The sequence below is a fragment of the Trichoplusia ni genome, chromosome 23 (genome assembly GCF_003590095.1).
Source record: "Trichoplusia ni isolate ovarian cell line Hi5 chromosome 23, tn1, whole genome shotgun sequence".
Classification (NCBI taxonomy): domain Eukaryota; kingdom Metazoa; phylum Arthropoda; class Insecta; order Lepidoptera; family Noctuidae; genus Trichoplusia; species Trichoplusia ni.
The window spans coordinates 5,407,484-5,423,640 of record NC_039500.1 but is presented as its reverse complement, the minus strand read 5'-3'; the positions used below and the strand labels follow the sequence as shown (position 1 = coordinate 5,423,640).

Below are 16,157 nucleotides of genomic sequence, written 5' to 3'. Positions count from 1 at the left end.
GGTAAATATTATTTTGTCTGTGGTCAAAGTGTACGTGGCGTTTTACTGATTTCACAGCGCCTGAGTGAAAGGAATATCAAAATTTATAAATGTGAACTTGTTGCACTTATTTTGATACTCGTGATTTTTATTAACACACGTAATTTATTGTAAAGACAAGTAAAATGCCACCTAAGCGTAGAGGTCGGCCACCAGGTTCCAAAAGTAAGAAATTTAAGAAAAAGAAAAGAGTGAAATCAAGTAATGAAAAAATTGAGTATGTTTGTAATGTGTGTTGTAAGAATTTCAAATCAGGAAAAGCCTTATTAACCCATAGGGGTTGTCAGATGGGCTTAAATATACTTGATTTGGCTGCGTCTGAAGTAACCAAGGTACAATTTGACATAACTATCTTACGCTTATGGTCACAATCGATAGGAAAAAATATTTGATAGGCGCTTAAAAAGCAAATGTCAGTTTAGTAGTGTTTATAATGTATTGTGTTGTTTTGTTGTCTTGTCAAACCTTTCTCATAACAATCAGTACTAATTAGCCTTGATCTGTGTTTTCAGTATCATTATTTCATATAAGTGTGGCTGAAGTATATGTTGATATCTTTCAGGCAGCCTTTAGTTGCAAGAAGTGCTCAAAAAAGTTTACATTCAAGAACAGTTTTATGGACCATCTTCGAGAGGAACATTCTGAATTGCCTAATGCTGTTGAGTGTGATCAGTGCATTGTCCGTTGCCCTGATAAGCCAACATTGATTAAACATATTCAAAAAGTTCATGAGAGAGAAATATTTGATTGTCCAAAGTGTGGGAAGAAATTTGTTCGAAGAGCTCATGTCTTGCGGCACATGTTTCAAAGTGGATGCAATGGACAGAAAGTGTCTTCCTTTGCTTGTGAAGTAAGTAAATCTTACACTGCTAATTTAAAGAATTATAGAGATAAAATATTACAATAATAATATGCCTACATATTTGTTAATAACATTTAATAATGTTTTTACCTTACTTAGAATTATAATGAGTCTGGTTTTTGTAAAATATCAATCTAAGAGTTAGTTCAAATACATTTTCAATATTGACAAATAGGTATATCAGTACTACCTTTTGAGTCCTCAGATATATGTTTAGTAATACAGCATCTTCCACTAACATAAGTAAACAATACTTTTCAGATCTGCAATGCAAGGTTCTCACGGAAAGATAACTTGATGGTACACATTAGACTGCAACACATTATCAAAAATGAACACCACTGCAAGAGCTGTACATTTTGTACCAAAAGCTTTTCAAAGCTAGCCAATCATTGGCACAAATTTCATTCAGGTAATGTAATTAATCACTACTGTATTTTAGTAAAAATTATATATTGCTCTGACCTGCTTTCAATTTTTAAATATAATTAATGCAATATAGTAAATTATAGGTTCAAGTAATAGACATTTAATATTTCTGAGTGCAGATCATTAACTTAGGTTTAGGTCACAATGGTGTTATAAATATTGTAACTTGTCTCTGGTCTACACAGCACTTACATGATGGCACTGACTGTGGCTGCTTAGATAGCTCAGTACCACATGGGCTAACACTGCTTGCTTACAATTTTCATGAACCTACTAATAAAATATTAATCTTTGACAGATTCCCCAGATCAATATCAGTGCCATCACTGTGGAAGCTGGACCAGTTCCCGCGCGGCCATGATCAAGCATCTTGAGATACATGGGAGAAGAAATATTCATGTGCTGCGGTAATGCTCTATATTTGCTAAAATTAACTTACATAAATTGCTTGATATTAGATCATGATTCTTTACATGTTTTATTTTATAACTATAGCACATTGTAATTATTAAAAAAAAAAACAGGTATAGAATCTGTCTCATATATCAGATATAAGATATTTATATTTAATAGCACAAGCTATTTTGCCACTTATCATAATGTATGTATGATTTGAAAAAAAATATATATATTTGCCTTTGTTACTATTAAGTAAAGAGAAAATAATAATAATGTATGTTTTTCTAAATGCTGACAAGGCTAACATTGACGTTAAAAGGTAAGTGTATATCTATATGATAATCATTGCTGTTTGTTTGTACAGTCAGCGCCAAAAGTCGATGAACAGAATCAACTTTACAAAACAGCTGTTCACAACAAAATGCCATAAGTTATAGTCGCAACTAGGAAACAAAATAGAATGTACACCAGAAATTTACAAAAGTCGTTAAACACGAGTATTTCAAAAGTATCTGTGCACTAGTATCCTAAAGTCGCTGAACATCATTCTATCAAAAGTCACTAAACAGCAGAAAAAACAAAATTAGGCTTACAAAGTATATTTTTAATGTTGCCGTGACTGTGTTAATGTACCTACTTTTGACGCTTATGTTGTTGAGCTACTTTTGGACAGTGCTTGCTGTATCTATATCATATTTATAACTTTAAAAATGCTGGACCGATTTTGATACAATTTGAGTGGAGTGACATTTAAAAACATGGATATTTAGAATTTTTAATCCATTATTTTTTTGTAAAATATTAAAATAATATATTTTAAATTAAATTTATTATTTCACATATTTCATTTATTACTTTAAGTAATAATTCAAATGAAAATATTTTAGATATTGTTAACGAAACCTTCTTCACAAAGTGAAACCTCCTTCAAGATCCTTAGTGAAACCTCTTTCGAACCTGGGGTTTGACAAGCAGTCCGCTATAAAAGACGGAGCGCCCTTAGCTACTAATTTTGTTTTTTCTGCTGTTTAGTGACTTTTGATAGAATGATGTTCAGCGACATTAGGAATACTAGTGCACAGATACTTTTGAAATACTCGTGTTTATCGACTTTTGTAAATTTTCTGGTGTACATTCTATTTTGTTTCCCAGTTGCGACTATAACTTATGGCATTTTATTGTGAACAGCTGTTTTGTAAAGTTGATTCTGTTCATCGACTTTTGGCGCTGACTGTACTGCTATATTCCAAGTTCAGTAGATAACCACACACTTGGAACCAAAGGCAAGGCAAGTTCTTATTATAGTAATGTTGGATATATACCAGGGATATTGTGGATGCCGATTCATTTACATCCATGGATAACAATGCGGATGCAGGCTTTTAAGAATTATTTTTCAAATGCACTATAAAATTTTTAATTTTCGTAGTCATTGAACATAAAATTATCAAAATGTTGTTAGCATTATCATCTAATTTTGATTAGTAGTTAGTTGGTGACAACACAGTTACTTACTCTTACATCTGCATCCGCATCGGTCATTGCTTATTCTTATACAGATGCGGATTTCTATATCTATGCAAAAGATCTGCCTTTTTTGGATGCGGTAGTAACATCCTTGGTTTATACAGTCCAAGAGATATTGTCACTACATTTTTTTTCTTTAACTTTTAACTATCGTGAGACTGATTCAATATTAAATGATGACGGTCACGCGTATTTATCGGGAGTGCCCGACTAGTTTCGGAACCAACCGGAGTCCTTAATCATGAGCTGAAGCGGCGGGATAAATACGCGTGAATAGACCGTTACATCATTTAATATTACATTCATTCATTATGATTACATTTACATATTTCATCATCATTACATTATGTAAATTTTGCATTCTGGTTAACATTATATTTATATACAATGTTAACCAGAACAAAATACATAAAATGTAATCGAAACGTCGGGCAAATTAAGGTAAAAAGTTCGCGTTAATCCCCGTATTCTTTTATGTTAATATATAATATGCAACGCGAAAGTTTAAGTATAAGTATAATATTTATAGACCAAAATAAGTCATAGCCGATCATGTTCTGATATGAGAAAGTAGTTAGCTCATTCTTTTTTACCCGAAAAAGAGATTGATTTCGTCGTTATATAGTGTGTGTATAAGAAACATTGAAACCTTTATGGTATTCCAGTGCGGCTACAGTACGTACACGATCGAGGTGATGCAGCGGCACTTGCTGACGCACGTGGACGACAAGCCCTACAAGTGCACGCTCTGCGACAAGTCCTACATCCAGCGCGCGCAGCTGCAGCGACATCTAGACAAGCACAATGGCAACATGTGTCCCGTGTGCAAGCAGACCTTCGAGACCAATGCTAAGTTAATATTCCTCCTGTGGACTTGTAATAATTTAATTGACGCGTTATTTCTATGATTGAGAGCTTTAAAAAACTGTTAACTTGTCTGTAATTATCAAGATTGGACTCAACCGGAGTTCTTTTCATGAGTATTTATTAACAGCCTTCTTACATTGGGTGAGGAGATATTATGTAATAAATGTTAACTATTGTTTGTTTCCAGTTTAATGATCCACATGAGAGAACATTTTGGGCTGGAGAAATTATTTTGCCCAGTTAAGCTGTGTACTTATTCGAAAAGAGAATTCATGAATGAAAATAGCTTCCAGAACCACCTGAAAATGCATGTATACAACAAACGTAAGTGTATCCTGGTTATTAAACTAAGAAGATTTTTTGTGTCAACCTTCAATTCCAGCAATACTATACCAGATGCAAATGGTATTTGAAACTGAAAATAATATGATAGTTCGAATTTCTTTATTTTGTAATGCTTAAAGTATCAAGAAGTGTACAATTTTGAGTAATGGGTCAGAAACAGGACTAGGATAACAATCAGATTTTAAAAACTACTGTACAAAATTAAATTTGCTTGGTAAGAAAATAAGCTTTACTAATACAATATACTTTACATATACATACTAAACACTATCTATATAATAATATCACTAAAAGAAACAGACACTTAGTAAATCTGACAATGATAACCGAGTTTAGTTATCACGCCGCCGCGCCGCATTGAGTCGTGTGAGCTGTCCGCAGAGTACAAGTGCGACGTGTGCACGAAGTCGTTCCACTCGGAGATGAACCTGCGGCGGCACCTGGAGACGCACACGCTGGACCGGCCGCGCCGCTGCATGTACTGCGTGTCGGCGCGCGCCTACGTGCGCGGCGAGCAGCTGCTGCGCCACGTGCGCAAGCTGCACCCCGACGTGTTCCGCGGCCATCTGCAGCACGTGCGGCAGGTGCTGGTGAGTACTGTGACTCGACTGCCTTACAAAACTATATAGGAATTGGAATAATACATATTATTATCAACTATCTTTAACCCCCAACGCAAAAGTGGTATAAGTTTGACATGTCTGTCTGTGTCATCGTAGATCCTGAATGGATTGAACTAAGTATTTAAGTTAAGTTTGTTTCATGTTAAATGTGTAATTACAAACAAACGTTCTTAGACAATTTTTAAATTGCACATTATATTTTGTCAAACAAATGGGAAGAAAAGTGACAATTCTGGTATCAATGCTATAATGGATAAGATAGACAGAAGACTATAGTAGAGAACATGCTAAATAATAAATTTCTTACCTATTTGTATCTTTCAAACTTTTGCAGGGTTCCAATGTCTCCATAGAACGAGTCAAGAAGTCAGAAATGGAATCAATACTCAACCTGCTGGATGTTGAATCAGAACGTATACTTCAGGGTTACAGCGGCTCCGGCGTACTGTACGGCGGCATGCAGGAAGATCAGGCGAGCCCCAGTAGTGACCAACAGAAGGTAATAATAACAATACATATATTAAAACACTCTGGTTTTATAAAAAAACTTCATTAGATTTTTTATTGAATGAATGAAATTTATATTATTTGTATGTTTCCAGAGCGGTAATAGCCCTCTCATGTCAGAGGAGGATCTTACAGAAATCTTGCAGAAGCTTCTTACCCGACTTATTGACAAAGAAACTTTGGAACTGTTTGGCTGGCCTGATAAACCTGTTGATGTGGTACTGTACACTTTTATGATTGTTATTCTAATTACACAAAACCCATATGACCAGTTTAGATTTAAAATATAGCATAGCATAATCTATGATATGAGATACTTCTGTACCAAATCATGACAAAATGATCCCAATCCTAAGAGGCACAAAGTTAAACATGTACAAGAACACAAACAATCTTTTTAATAATAGTATGCTTTTATCCAGGTATTGGAGAAAGTGATCACTCAGTGCGGTGCAAAGCCCGCTGACCGTGAGAAGTGGACACGCGTGCAGCGTCTGCGCGAGAATTCCAAGCATTTGTTCTTGAGCGTAATAGAGGACAAAAACATCACGCGCATGCTTGAAACGCACACCATCGATCAGATCGTCAAGCACATCCTCAAGCAAGTCAGCGAGGATGACACCAATGAAACTGCCGACAAGTAAGACCCTTCACAGTGGAAGTGAGAGAAAAGAGTCAGATCGCGTCTATTTTGAAATATCATAGTTACTATTTTGATTGTATTTTTCCACTGTAGTGCCTTTTTAGCTAGTAGCTACTTTAAAAAAAGAATATTTCTGTACATATTGTGTACTGAGACGAAATATCAAGGTTATGGTTAAGTTATATACTTCTGCATTTTTGTATCATTTATGAGTACTTGATATGTACCTATTTCTTATAGAAATAGAAATATTGTAGTTAAGAATGCTCTGTTTAAAACTATTCTTGGGTCAGCACTTTTTTTAAATAGTAATAAACGGGTTAATGGATATGTATGTAATAAATTTGTTATACGTAAAGTAAATTATAACTTTTGCAATATGATGCTCACGACGCATCTGTGCTGGTTCGATTTTAAACGACACGGTATTTGACCTGCATAATGTGTTTGATACCAGACTAAAATATTTGAAAGTGGAAAGTAATTATATAAATCTTATAAATTCATATTTCTAAACTTAATTTTCTTAATTTTTATAATAAGTTACTGTAGTTTTTAAGAAATATTCATGAGATCAAAGCTTATAATTATGTTAATTTTATGGCAAGTTTATGGTTATTCAATTTAAGATATTTAAGAAATACATCAAAATGTAGTTTGGCAATACACATCCATATAAAAGGTACCAAAGATCATAAAACTGAGAAATTACATTAATATTAAACAGAAAAAAAGTATAGTTGAGGTCTTAAGAACAGTCTTAACAGCTTTTTCATGCAAGGGTGATCATCAGTTCTCATCACTTGTTTGTACCTTCTCCATATGCGCTGCTATATTTTTCCAAATACAGGCCAACATGTAAAGGCTGGTATTAGAAATTAGTTTATTGCGTTAAGTTTCGTACTTATGTCTACCAATTAAATACCTACAATAAAAATAAAATTACGTCCTGTTATCTGTTTTGAATAGAAATTTACGTAAAATTATACTCGGTTTAAAGAAAAACTTCATGTTATTTGTTTTCATTTGGCTCAAATTTTTAGTAAAAATGTTAATGGATTTTAACTCAATTGAATAAAATATGTTAAGCAAATGAGTTCTAATTGTTTATCTACTTTATTAGTCTATAAATTAAGGAGAAAAATGTAGGTATCAAGAAAGATATGAAGGTTTAGGTGATGAATATAAATGTTAAATTTGAAATTATGTATACATATATACAGGCAAATGAAGTTATTGTGGGTGTTTCATATTTCATTAATAGTACTGGGCCCCTACCAGCGTCGTCCGAAGTAAGACTTGTTAATGTGGAAGAGAGACATGTATTTTGCTGTCTACATCAACAGGTAACAGCGCGATGGTAGGCCCTCAGGACTGGACTCTATCCATCAGGTGTCAATAAACCGCAAGTGTACAGCGTATACACTACTACATAATTACATATCTTCCTTGTCATCGGTCTTCACGGGGTTTATAACATGTGATAAGTGCCTTAATATTAAGTATTGTTTTAATTTTATATCTTAACTATTTACCACATTTTAGGGTTATGGTTATCAACATCTAAATAAATTTTAATACTTAGATTATTTGTGTTATTACTGTTTTATTGCCCATTTTATTAACATAAGAAATGAATAGGTACATAAGTTACGCTACAAAAACAATTTATCACTATTCAAAATCAATGCCTGTAAAATAGTTCGCCAACTCTTTGGTGCTATGCGCTTGTACAATGACCAGTTTGTAATTCCTCGGCGATTTTTTTGTTTGTAATAGTTAACTTTTATTCTACTAGGTGTTTGGCAAGGTCAATAAAGCGGCACTCAACAATGATATTCAGATATTGACTTTAAATAACTTACAGTTTAGTTTTAACAATTTATCAATTAAAGCGAACAATATAAGTTCCTGCTTCTAAAACTGAATGCATAACCAATTACCGCTTTACATTTCCGTGGTATATAGATATCAATTACTTGGTTATTTTCTAGTAGTAAAAATATAAATATAAGGCGAACATAAACATTTCCGTTTCTGACCAGTTAAACCAACAAAATATTAAACAATTTACTGCACATCCACCAATACCCCGAAAGTAGGTATGTAAAGTAGTTACCTATTTATTTTATGAAAAGGTTGAGATCGCATATAGGCGTAACCGCACGCAATCTTGTCGCTCGTTTACAGCGACAAATCCGATCACGTACCCCATTTTTAAATTTCCCGCGACTCGAAAAGTCGCTGCTTCATGGAGTCGATCTTCGCTCGTTTGCAGCGACAATCTGGTCGAGCGACCCCATTTTAAATTTCCCGAAAAACAAAACATTTATATCTATAATCTAATTGTGAAGTGGCTTTTCTGTAGAAACAAGTATGATTTTTAAAAAATGCACATTTTAAACTTCATTAAACTGTACAATGAAGAAACAAAATTACACTTTAAACGTACATTGTGTCCAAACTTTATTAATATTTTATGAAATGTTTTAAATTATTTACCTTGTCCGATTCCATTATTTACGAGAATTAATTTAGGGACCGTTTGCAGCACGACTTTTATATAATTTACATCGACTTGTCTCGACCGCTTAATTTTTTCTTTTCTTTTCTCTATTCTATAGTGTATTAGTTACCTATGATCTTTTTTTCTCAGCGACAAAGTTAAACATTTTGAGCTTTATCGCTACATATCACATGACCAGATTTGTCGCTGCAAACAAGCGACTTCAAGGCCGTAGCTCAACATTTTCAGCTTTGTCGCTACGCGAGTTTTTCGAGACGCGGGAAATTTAAAAATGGGGTCGCGTGGTCAGATAGTGAGCGATGAGCGACCATGAGGTAACGCCTTAATTTCAATATCTACTACATGGACAGACTTTGGACTTCTAGTCTTTTTTCAAATCGATGTTCAATCGTGTCTATCTTACTTGATTTAATAGTATTCATATACATCACTATATAGTTTAAAGTTTGACATTGACAACTTGACATAAACAGGAAATTCGGTAGAAAAGTGAATGTGAATGGCACTGATTTTGGAGAGCGAGCCGTGGATATTTGATTATTTTTTAGTTATTAACAGTTCTACATGGTAGCAGGAAGGTTAATTTTTTGAAATAAAAATGTCGAGTAGTGCTCCTCTTGTTGTGCGATTACTAGCTTCATCAGTGTCAGTGGCAAGCAGAGCTGGCAAAATAGTTCGCGATGTTATGAGTAAAGGAGAATTAGGCATAGTGGAAAAGGTTTGTTTTCTTAATCTTGTACAACTTATCTAGCTGTAATGGAGGTCAAAGTTCACTGACCCTTTTCCAAAACACGTAAAAGTAAATTTCATATAACTATGTCAAGAAGATAAGTTTATGTAATAAGTCAATTTTATGTTACAGGGCAAAGATGATTATCAAACAGAGGCTGACCGGTCTGCGCAACGCTGTATTGTCGCTTCGCTTTCTGCCCAGTACCCAAAAGTCAATATTATTGGTGAAGAGGATGGTCCTGAAAGTGAAGTAGGAAATTAAAGCTTTATAATTTAAAATTACTTTAAGATCTGAACAATACATAAGTTTCTCACCATTAATTTAGCAACCTTCTAGTAGAATGTAATAAGTTATTAATGGTTGCATTGTGATTTTTTACTTCTATTGTTCACTGCAAATTATGATAGTTTTAATTATTTGCATATGTGTGAATCTTATAATATATCTCTTTTTTAAATTAATTAAACTTAAAAATTTATAATTTTGATAATAAACTTTATTAATGCACACACCAATTATATTCTAAAATACTTGTACATCCACAAATAATATAAATTTATGTAAAATTGTAATTTTAAGATTTATTCTAACTAATGATATGATGATGATTATTATTATTACAGAGTGAGCTGCCCAGTGACTGGATAATCTCTGAAGCAGACAAGGAAGTGTTATCTCTGGAATGCCCGGTCAACCTGCACAGCGTGAAGGAGGAGGACATTGTTGTGTGGGTGGACCCTCTGGATGGCACCTCAGAGTACACCCAAGGTATACCCAATATAACCAAACTCTTCCCATAATCATTCTAGTTTACTGTTTTGTAGCACCATGTCACATGCATTTTCATTACAAATCTATGGACTTATATTAATGAAAAATAATTCTAGGTGCCCTAATGTTGAAGAGAGATCCTTGGGAAAGATGGAAAATGTACTTGACTCATCCACTTATAAGTATTAAGTGGTATTTAAGTTTGCTTCAATCCAACTATGGTAAATGAAAGATCTTAGAACTTTTCTTGTTTAGAATGCACTGTAGTAGTACAGGCACATTGGAGAATGGCCAACATTTGGTTTTGATGTATGTATTGACTGTTGTACATATTTCATAGTTGTCTTCCTAACAGAATCATATGTTTTAACTAACTTGTATCTCTAATCTCTCTTTAATGTATTTCTGTATCTAACCAGTTGTAGCATTAAGTTTTGGTATATTCTATTATAGCAGTTCATTTTTATCATTCCCTGTAGATATATAAGTATCAATCTAAAAGTGCATGTTGCATGGGGTGAGTTAATAACATAAATTCAAACTCAGGTAGAAACTGACTATGTTTTGTATGTTGTTTTAGGATTTCTTGAGCATGTTACTGTTTTAATTGGCATATCAGTCAATGACAAACCTGTAGCTGGTGTCATCCACCAACCTTACTACAAAACTATGCTGGATGGTGAGAAAATTATGGGCAGGACTATATGGGGCTTGCAAGAAGTGGGAGTGGGAGGGTTCACCCCTGCCCCTCCTCCTGCCTCCCTCATCATTACAACTACAAGGAGTCATTCAAACCCATTGGTTGAGAAAGCATTGCAAGTTATGAATGCCGGTCAGATTGTACGAGTTGGTGGAGCAGGCTTTAAGGTATTCATAATCTTAAAATAGCAGGTATCATAATGAATTGCATATTTTTGTACTACAATATTATCATGAAACATATTTTTGTAGGTACTTCAACTATTGGAAGGCAAGGCTTCAATTTACGTATTTGCCAGCAGTGGTTGTAAAAAGTGGGACACATGTGCTCCAGAGGCAGTATTATCGGCGGCTGGCGGCAAGTTGACTGACATTCTTGGCAACTACTACAAATATGGGGGAGCAGAGTCGAGGCCCAACAAAACTGGAGTTTTGGCAGCCGTTAATGACGAATTGCACAGCTACGCCGTTAAAAGAATTCCACAGGAATTAAAAGATGCATTATCTAAATAGACATGTTTGTATAGTTGATGAGATCAAATGTAAATAAAACTTGGTGGTGCCCTTCACAATTTTTATAATTACAACAAAAAATCAACAAGATTGGTAATAATTACACTTAATTATTTGTTATTTCAAAATAGGTCTATTTTTATAAATAAAATTATTGCTTTGGGACATTATTAAAGCTTGCTTTTGTACTTCTGTAACATCTTCCTTAACTCCCTCCTGAGGATCTTGCCTGAAGCATTCTTAGGTATATCCTTGAGGAAGACCACTCCACCTCGAAGGCGTTTCGCTGGAGACACCTGATAACAAATAAGTATTTTTTACTTTGGCTTTAGACTTATCTGATAAGTTATCATGTTACCGAGAACATAACATCACCCGTTACAAAGATAACACAACTTACCTTGGAGGCTACAAATTCCACAATTTCTTTTTCTGTTACTTTGGAATTAGGTTGGGTCACTATAAAAGCTAGCGGTAACTCGCCGGCCTCCTCATTGGGCAATCCTACTACGCCAGCATCAGCTATGTCTTTGTGCTGGAGTAGTAAGGCTTCGAGCTCTGCAGGGGCTACCTGAAAATTTAAGAAAACATTATTAAACAACTTATTTAATGGTTTTCTACTTATTATCTTATACACCGTGATTTCTTAGTCGTCTTATAAAAGCAGTCCAGTTCGTGTATCCAATGACTAGAACACTTCATGATAAAAAAAAGGTATTTATGAGATTTGAATAAATTTAAAATGCAATTTTTATTCATTATTATGATGCAATTCGTAGTTTTTTAGAAACACAGCTCTGTTGCGAACGCGGTCCGAGCCTTGTAACAATGGTGATGGGCGCGGGCGGCGGCGTTTTGATCATTTTAAAGAGTTTTTCAGATTTCTCTTGTTTAATTTTTCTTCGTATTTATTATCTAAGTTGATGATAATCGCGTCTAGGGGTATTTTACGTCGGATACATGAACTGGGCTCCTTTTGTAAGACGACTAAAAAAACACCGTGTATATTTTCAATACCTTATTGAGATTTTAGTCATGCCATAGAGGCAAATATATTTTTGCACATCATGCATGCATAACATTCAGTTAATCATAAAATGTCTTATTACTTCTAATCTTTACCTGGAATCCTTTATATTTAATTAGCTCTTTCAGTCTGTCGACAATGTAAAAGTATCCCTCGTTGTCGTAATAGCCGATGTCTCCGGTCCTGACATAGCCCGCGCTGTCAATGAGTGCGTCGCTGGCGGCCCGGTCGCCCATGTAGCCTTTCATACGTAGGGGCGACTTGATCCAGAGCTCGCCTTCCTGATTGGGACCTAACTGTTTCCCATTTTCGATATCTATCACCTGCGAATATAAAATTCATATTAATAAATGAAATGAAATCATTTATTCTGCAAATAGGATATTCCATCACTTTTACCTGTCTTTTTTTAGAATGCTGGAGTCGACATTTTCTATCTGACTACCCTGAGAAGAAATGTCGAAACAAACTAAGGGGGTCGCAATCTCTTTTAAAGTCCAGACAAATTTAAAAATGCGAGTAAAGTGTATTAAATAATGCAGAGTATTTCTTTGGAATCAATAATATACCTGCATAAACACTTATTAAATGAAAAAGATGGAACTTTACAAAAAATAACTTGCTAATAACTACCAAACATTAATATGAATTTACCTTGACTCTCATGCCTGGTGCAGGTGTTCCACAAGAACCAACTTTCTCGCCGCTCGTCAAGTCCACAAGACAAGCCATGGTTACCTCTGTGAGGCCATAACCTTGTTTAATGAAATCTATACCTGTTCTGTAAATGAAGAAACAATGCTGTGCTTACATAAAATCTGGCAGAATAGAGAAAATGTATGTTGTTTGAATTGTATATTGTAATATGTGTATCCTAAATCAAATAAACTAAGAAAAATATTAATTGTGCTTAAAATAGACTGTTTAGAAATATTATACCTTTCAGAGACAGCTTGTTGTATTTCCTTTGACAATGGTGCTGCTCCACACCAAACTTCAACCAAAGAGGATAAATCATACTTGAGTACTAGCGGGTGCTTAGCTAGGAAGACTGCTAGGGGTGGGACTATAGTAGTCATGTTGATCTGAAACACAAAAAATGTAAATAATCTGCATTTTATAAAAAAAAATGCAGTTTTTTATTTAAGGTTTGTCTTACCTTATAGTTTTGAATGGTCTCCAAGTATTGCTGTTCATCAAATCGAATTAAGAACACAATTTTGATATTCATTGCCATAACAGCAAAGGTTGTTATAAATCCATATGCATGGAACCATGGTATCAATGTCAAACCATTTATGATGCCAGTTTTTTTCTTTTCTTGTACACATTCAAAGTAGTATCTAAAAGCAATATGAGATTACATTTTTTATCCTAACATGACTCCCAATTTAGTTTAAGATATTTTACAAAGTAAAACAGACCTCATATGTGCTGACAGTGTGAGGAAATTAACATGAGTGAGTTCAACGCCTTTTGGCAGACCAGTAGTGCCCGAGGAGCACATAACAGCAACTGTGTCATCTTGTCCATTGACATCAGTGAGGGTGAAGTCATCCACATTCACGTGGTCCTTGATCAGGTTATCAAACATGATGCAGTCAGGCACCACATCAAACTCCCCAAACATGATGAGCTGGCACTTGTATGGCATCTCATTGCAACAGTCATAGATGTTCTGTGATGTGATCGGTGAAGTAAAAATATACTTAGGCTTAATGATTTTCAGCAAATGTGTAATCTCACCTGTAATTTAAAAATTTCCATTAGCAACAGTGCAATTTAATATAATGTTGAAGATAACAAACAGGAGTCTTAGATTAAAGCATTACAAGTATATAAGTCTTATGATAACAAAGACAATCGGTCAAAATGTAACAATGCCAGACTGGATATTTCTAGTTTAGTCTTACAGTTTAAGATTCATGAATGAGTTAAGCTTTGGCAAAACTTACCAGGAGTGTATGTAATATTCAATGTAGACAAGATGCCTCCGCAGTATGTAACTGCCAGAGCAGCCACTATAAATTCAAATCGGTTCTCACTGCTCAAACCCACAACATCACCCTTTTTGAGACCCAACTTTCTTAGAGTAGTGGCTAGATTAACACTGTTTTGAAGAATATGCCTATAAGTCACAGATTCGTCAGTCTCTGCATTTATCTAAAACAAAGTAATAAAAAGCATTTTTATTGATGGAGTTTTTATTTTTAGATGAAAAGTATTATAACATAAATTGTTTATTTGCATTATTAGTTTGCCATAATTAAGATCACTTAAGTTAAACTGTTCAAACTACTCTCAGGAATATTTATTAAAGATTATTAACATATACATAAATATTAAGATTTTATACTTGGAAAATATTCATAAACATATTAAGCTTTTTGTACTTACTAAAGCTATATTATCGCCACCATTTTTTAACTGATCAAACAAAAACTGTCCATATGATAAATGCGCTGGAATGCCTCGTTCTTCCGGTCCCGAAACCACATTATTATGTACAGTTACCGGCATTTTTAAAACTTTTAAAGTTCTGTTCAGTTTAACCTTACTTTACAATATGTTAACTTATAAAGAAACGATAGGTGACTGATATCATAAATTTATTAATGGTATCTTATCTAAAGGATATAATTATCCACCTATCGGTACTGAGGTTTGATTAGGAATGGACTAGATTAGACTTTGGACTGAGGTTGATGAGAAGATTGGTAGGTAATTTGCATTGCTAATCCAGCCCCAAAACTGTACAGTACATAATCAAATCAGATCGGATCATGAGATGAGATCATGTTATTATTACAGTTGACAGTTCTGACAATTGACGTTGTACTGTACGTTTATGAAGCTATCTACAGCCACAGGTAATTTCCAAACACGCTCTCATCAAATTACATGCTCCATAGCATTAATGTGAAAGTACAATACTTTTGCCTGTTTCAATTCTATTCGAACCCAATGACTGTTTTGTATAAAATATGGAGTTCGCTTGCTGACATTATGGATGCTAGTAGGTACAGTCTACAATCATTCTTCACAGATTAGTCATACTACAATAATCAAATGCAATATCATAGCATTGTCACTAAGTAACAAATTGGTATAAGCATCAGAATCCTACAAAAATAAACTGTATGCCCACATTATGGATGGCCGCATATTTAAAGCCTCAAAGCGAAAGCAGGTAGGTACCTATTCACTCAATTGGATGAAGTATGGTAGTTCAGGCAGTAAGGTTGTTGACTAAAAACAACGGTCAGTTGCGATTCGGACGAAACTGAGAGTTACATAGAAATAGTAGTAATCATTTAATATAAAAATGCCTCAGAAATTCATACCAGCGGAGCCTCAGTATCTTTTCTGGGACGGAACTCTCAAAAAGATAGCATAACTTGATAGGTCATCAGAAAGTTCAGGATTATCTTTATAACCAAGTAAGTATTAAATATTAAAAGGAAACCTAATAAGAATCCAATAAGACAATAGGGCAAAATCAAAAGGATACTAATTTAATAATGTTACAAACTCAATATTATACTTTGATGAAACACATGGTGGCTAAGAAAGTGGTGACACTTGTCCGTAACAGTGTACTTATAAGTGACGTCACTATCATCTTCAGATTTTGGTGGTTAGTTAG

At 34.3% G+C, this 16,157-nt stretch overlaps 3 protein-coding genes across 4 annotated transcripts; 2 read left to right on the top strand and 1 right to left on the bottom strand.

The window, feature by feature from the left end:
* Positions 1 to 51: 51 nt before the first annotated feature.
* Positions 52 to 6,366, top strand: LOC113504723 (gastrula zinc finger protein XlCGF26.1-like). Its single transcript, XM_026887138.1, is given in 11 exon segments — positions 52 to 371; positions 602 to 889; positions 1,163 to 1,313; positions 1,629 to 1,712; positions 1,715 to 1,737; positions 3,922 to 4,109; positions 4,311 to 4,447; positions 4,850 to 5,058; positions 5,426 to 5,590; positions 5,694 to 5,816; positions 6,021 to 6,366. Coding segments are annotated over 11 exon segments (1,797 nt in total). The 5' UTR covers positions 52 to 164; the 3' UTR covers positions 6,243 to 6,366.
* A 2,860-nt stretch (positions 6,367 to 9,226) lies between these two features.
* On the top strand, positions 9,227 to 11,540 carry LOC113504708 (3'(2'),5'-bisphosphate nucleotidase 1-like). Of its 2 annotated transcripts, XM_026887110.1 has the most exons (6): positions 9,227 to 9,486; positions 9,631 to 9,750; positions 10,125 to 10,269; positions 10,389 to 10,493; positions 10,853 to 11,139; positions 11,224 to 11,540. In XM_026887110.1, exons 1-6 carry the CDS (start codon positions 9,367 to 9,369, stop codon positions 11,482 to 11,484), a joined length of 1,038 nt encoding a protein of 345 aa, XP_026742911.1. In that variant the 5' UTR covers positions 9,227 to 9,366; the 3' UTR covers positions 11,485 to 11,540. The 2 variants fall into 2 exon arrangements, with proteins under 2 accessions (XP_026742911.1, XP_026742912.1); XM_026887111.1 differs by lacking the exon at positions 10,389 to 10,493 and having other exon boundaries at positions 9,230 to 9,486.
* Positions 11,532 to 15,254, bottom strand: LOC113504704 (luciferin 4-monooxygenase). The gene is made up of 9 exons (XM_026887108.1): positions 14,909 to 15,254; positions 14,467 to 14,674; positions 13,936 to 14,257; positions 13,671 to 13,854; positions 13,451 to 13,596; positions 13,166 to 13,292; positions 12,607 to 12,834; positions 11,885 to 12,055; positions 11,532 to 11,780 (listed from the first exon to the last, which is right to left on the bottom strand). Exons 1-9 carry the CDS (start codon positions 15,029 to 15,031, stop codon positions 11,655 to 11,657), a joined length of 1,635 nt encoding a protein of 544 aa, XP_026742909.1. The 5' UTR covers positions 15,032 to 15,254; the 3' UTR covers positions 11,532 to 11,654.
* Between the last annotated feature and the right edge of the window lie 903 nt (positions 15,255 to 16,157).

Bases quoted from the DNA above. Each gene is read 5' to 3' on its own strand.
- LOC113504704 (XM_026887108.1), bottom strand. From the start codon at position 15,031: ATGCCGGTAACTGTACATAATAATGTGGTTTCGGGACCGGAAGAACGA. The intron at 13,855-13,935 runs GTCTGTTTTACT...TATTGCTTTTAG, and splicing joins ACACTGTCAGCACATATGAG to ATACTACTTTGAATGTGTAC. The intron at 13,597-13,670 runs GTAAGACAAACC...TTTGTGTTTCAG, and splicing joins AGACCATTCAAAACTATAAG to ATCAACATGACTACTATAGT.
- LOC113504708 (XM_026887110.1), top strand. From the start codon at position 9,367: ATGTCGAGTAGTGCTCCTCTTGTTGTGCGATTACTAGCTTCATCAGTG. The intron at 9,751-10,124 runs GTAGGAAATTAA...TTATTATTACAG, and splicing joins AGGATGGTCCTGAAAGTGAA to AGTGAGCTGCCCAGTGACTG. The intron at 10,270-10,388 runs GTATACCCAATA...AAATAATTCTAG, and splicing joins CACCTCAGAGTACACCCAAG to GTGCCCTAATGTTGAAGAGA.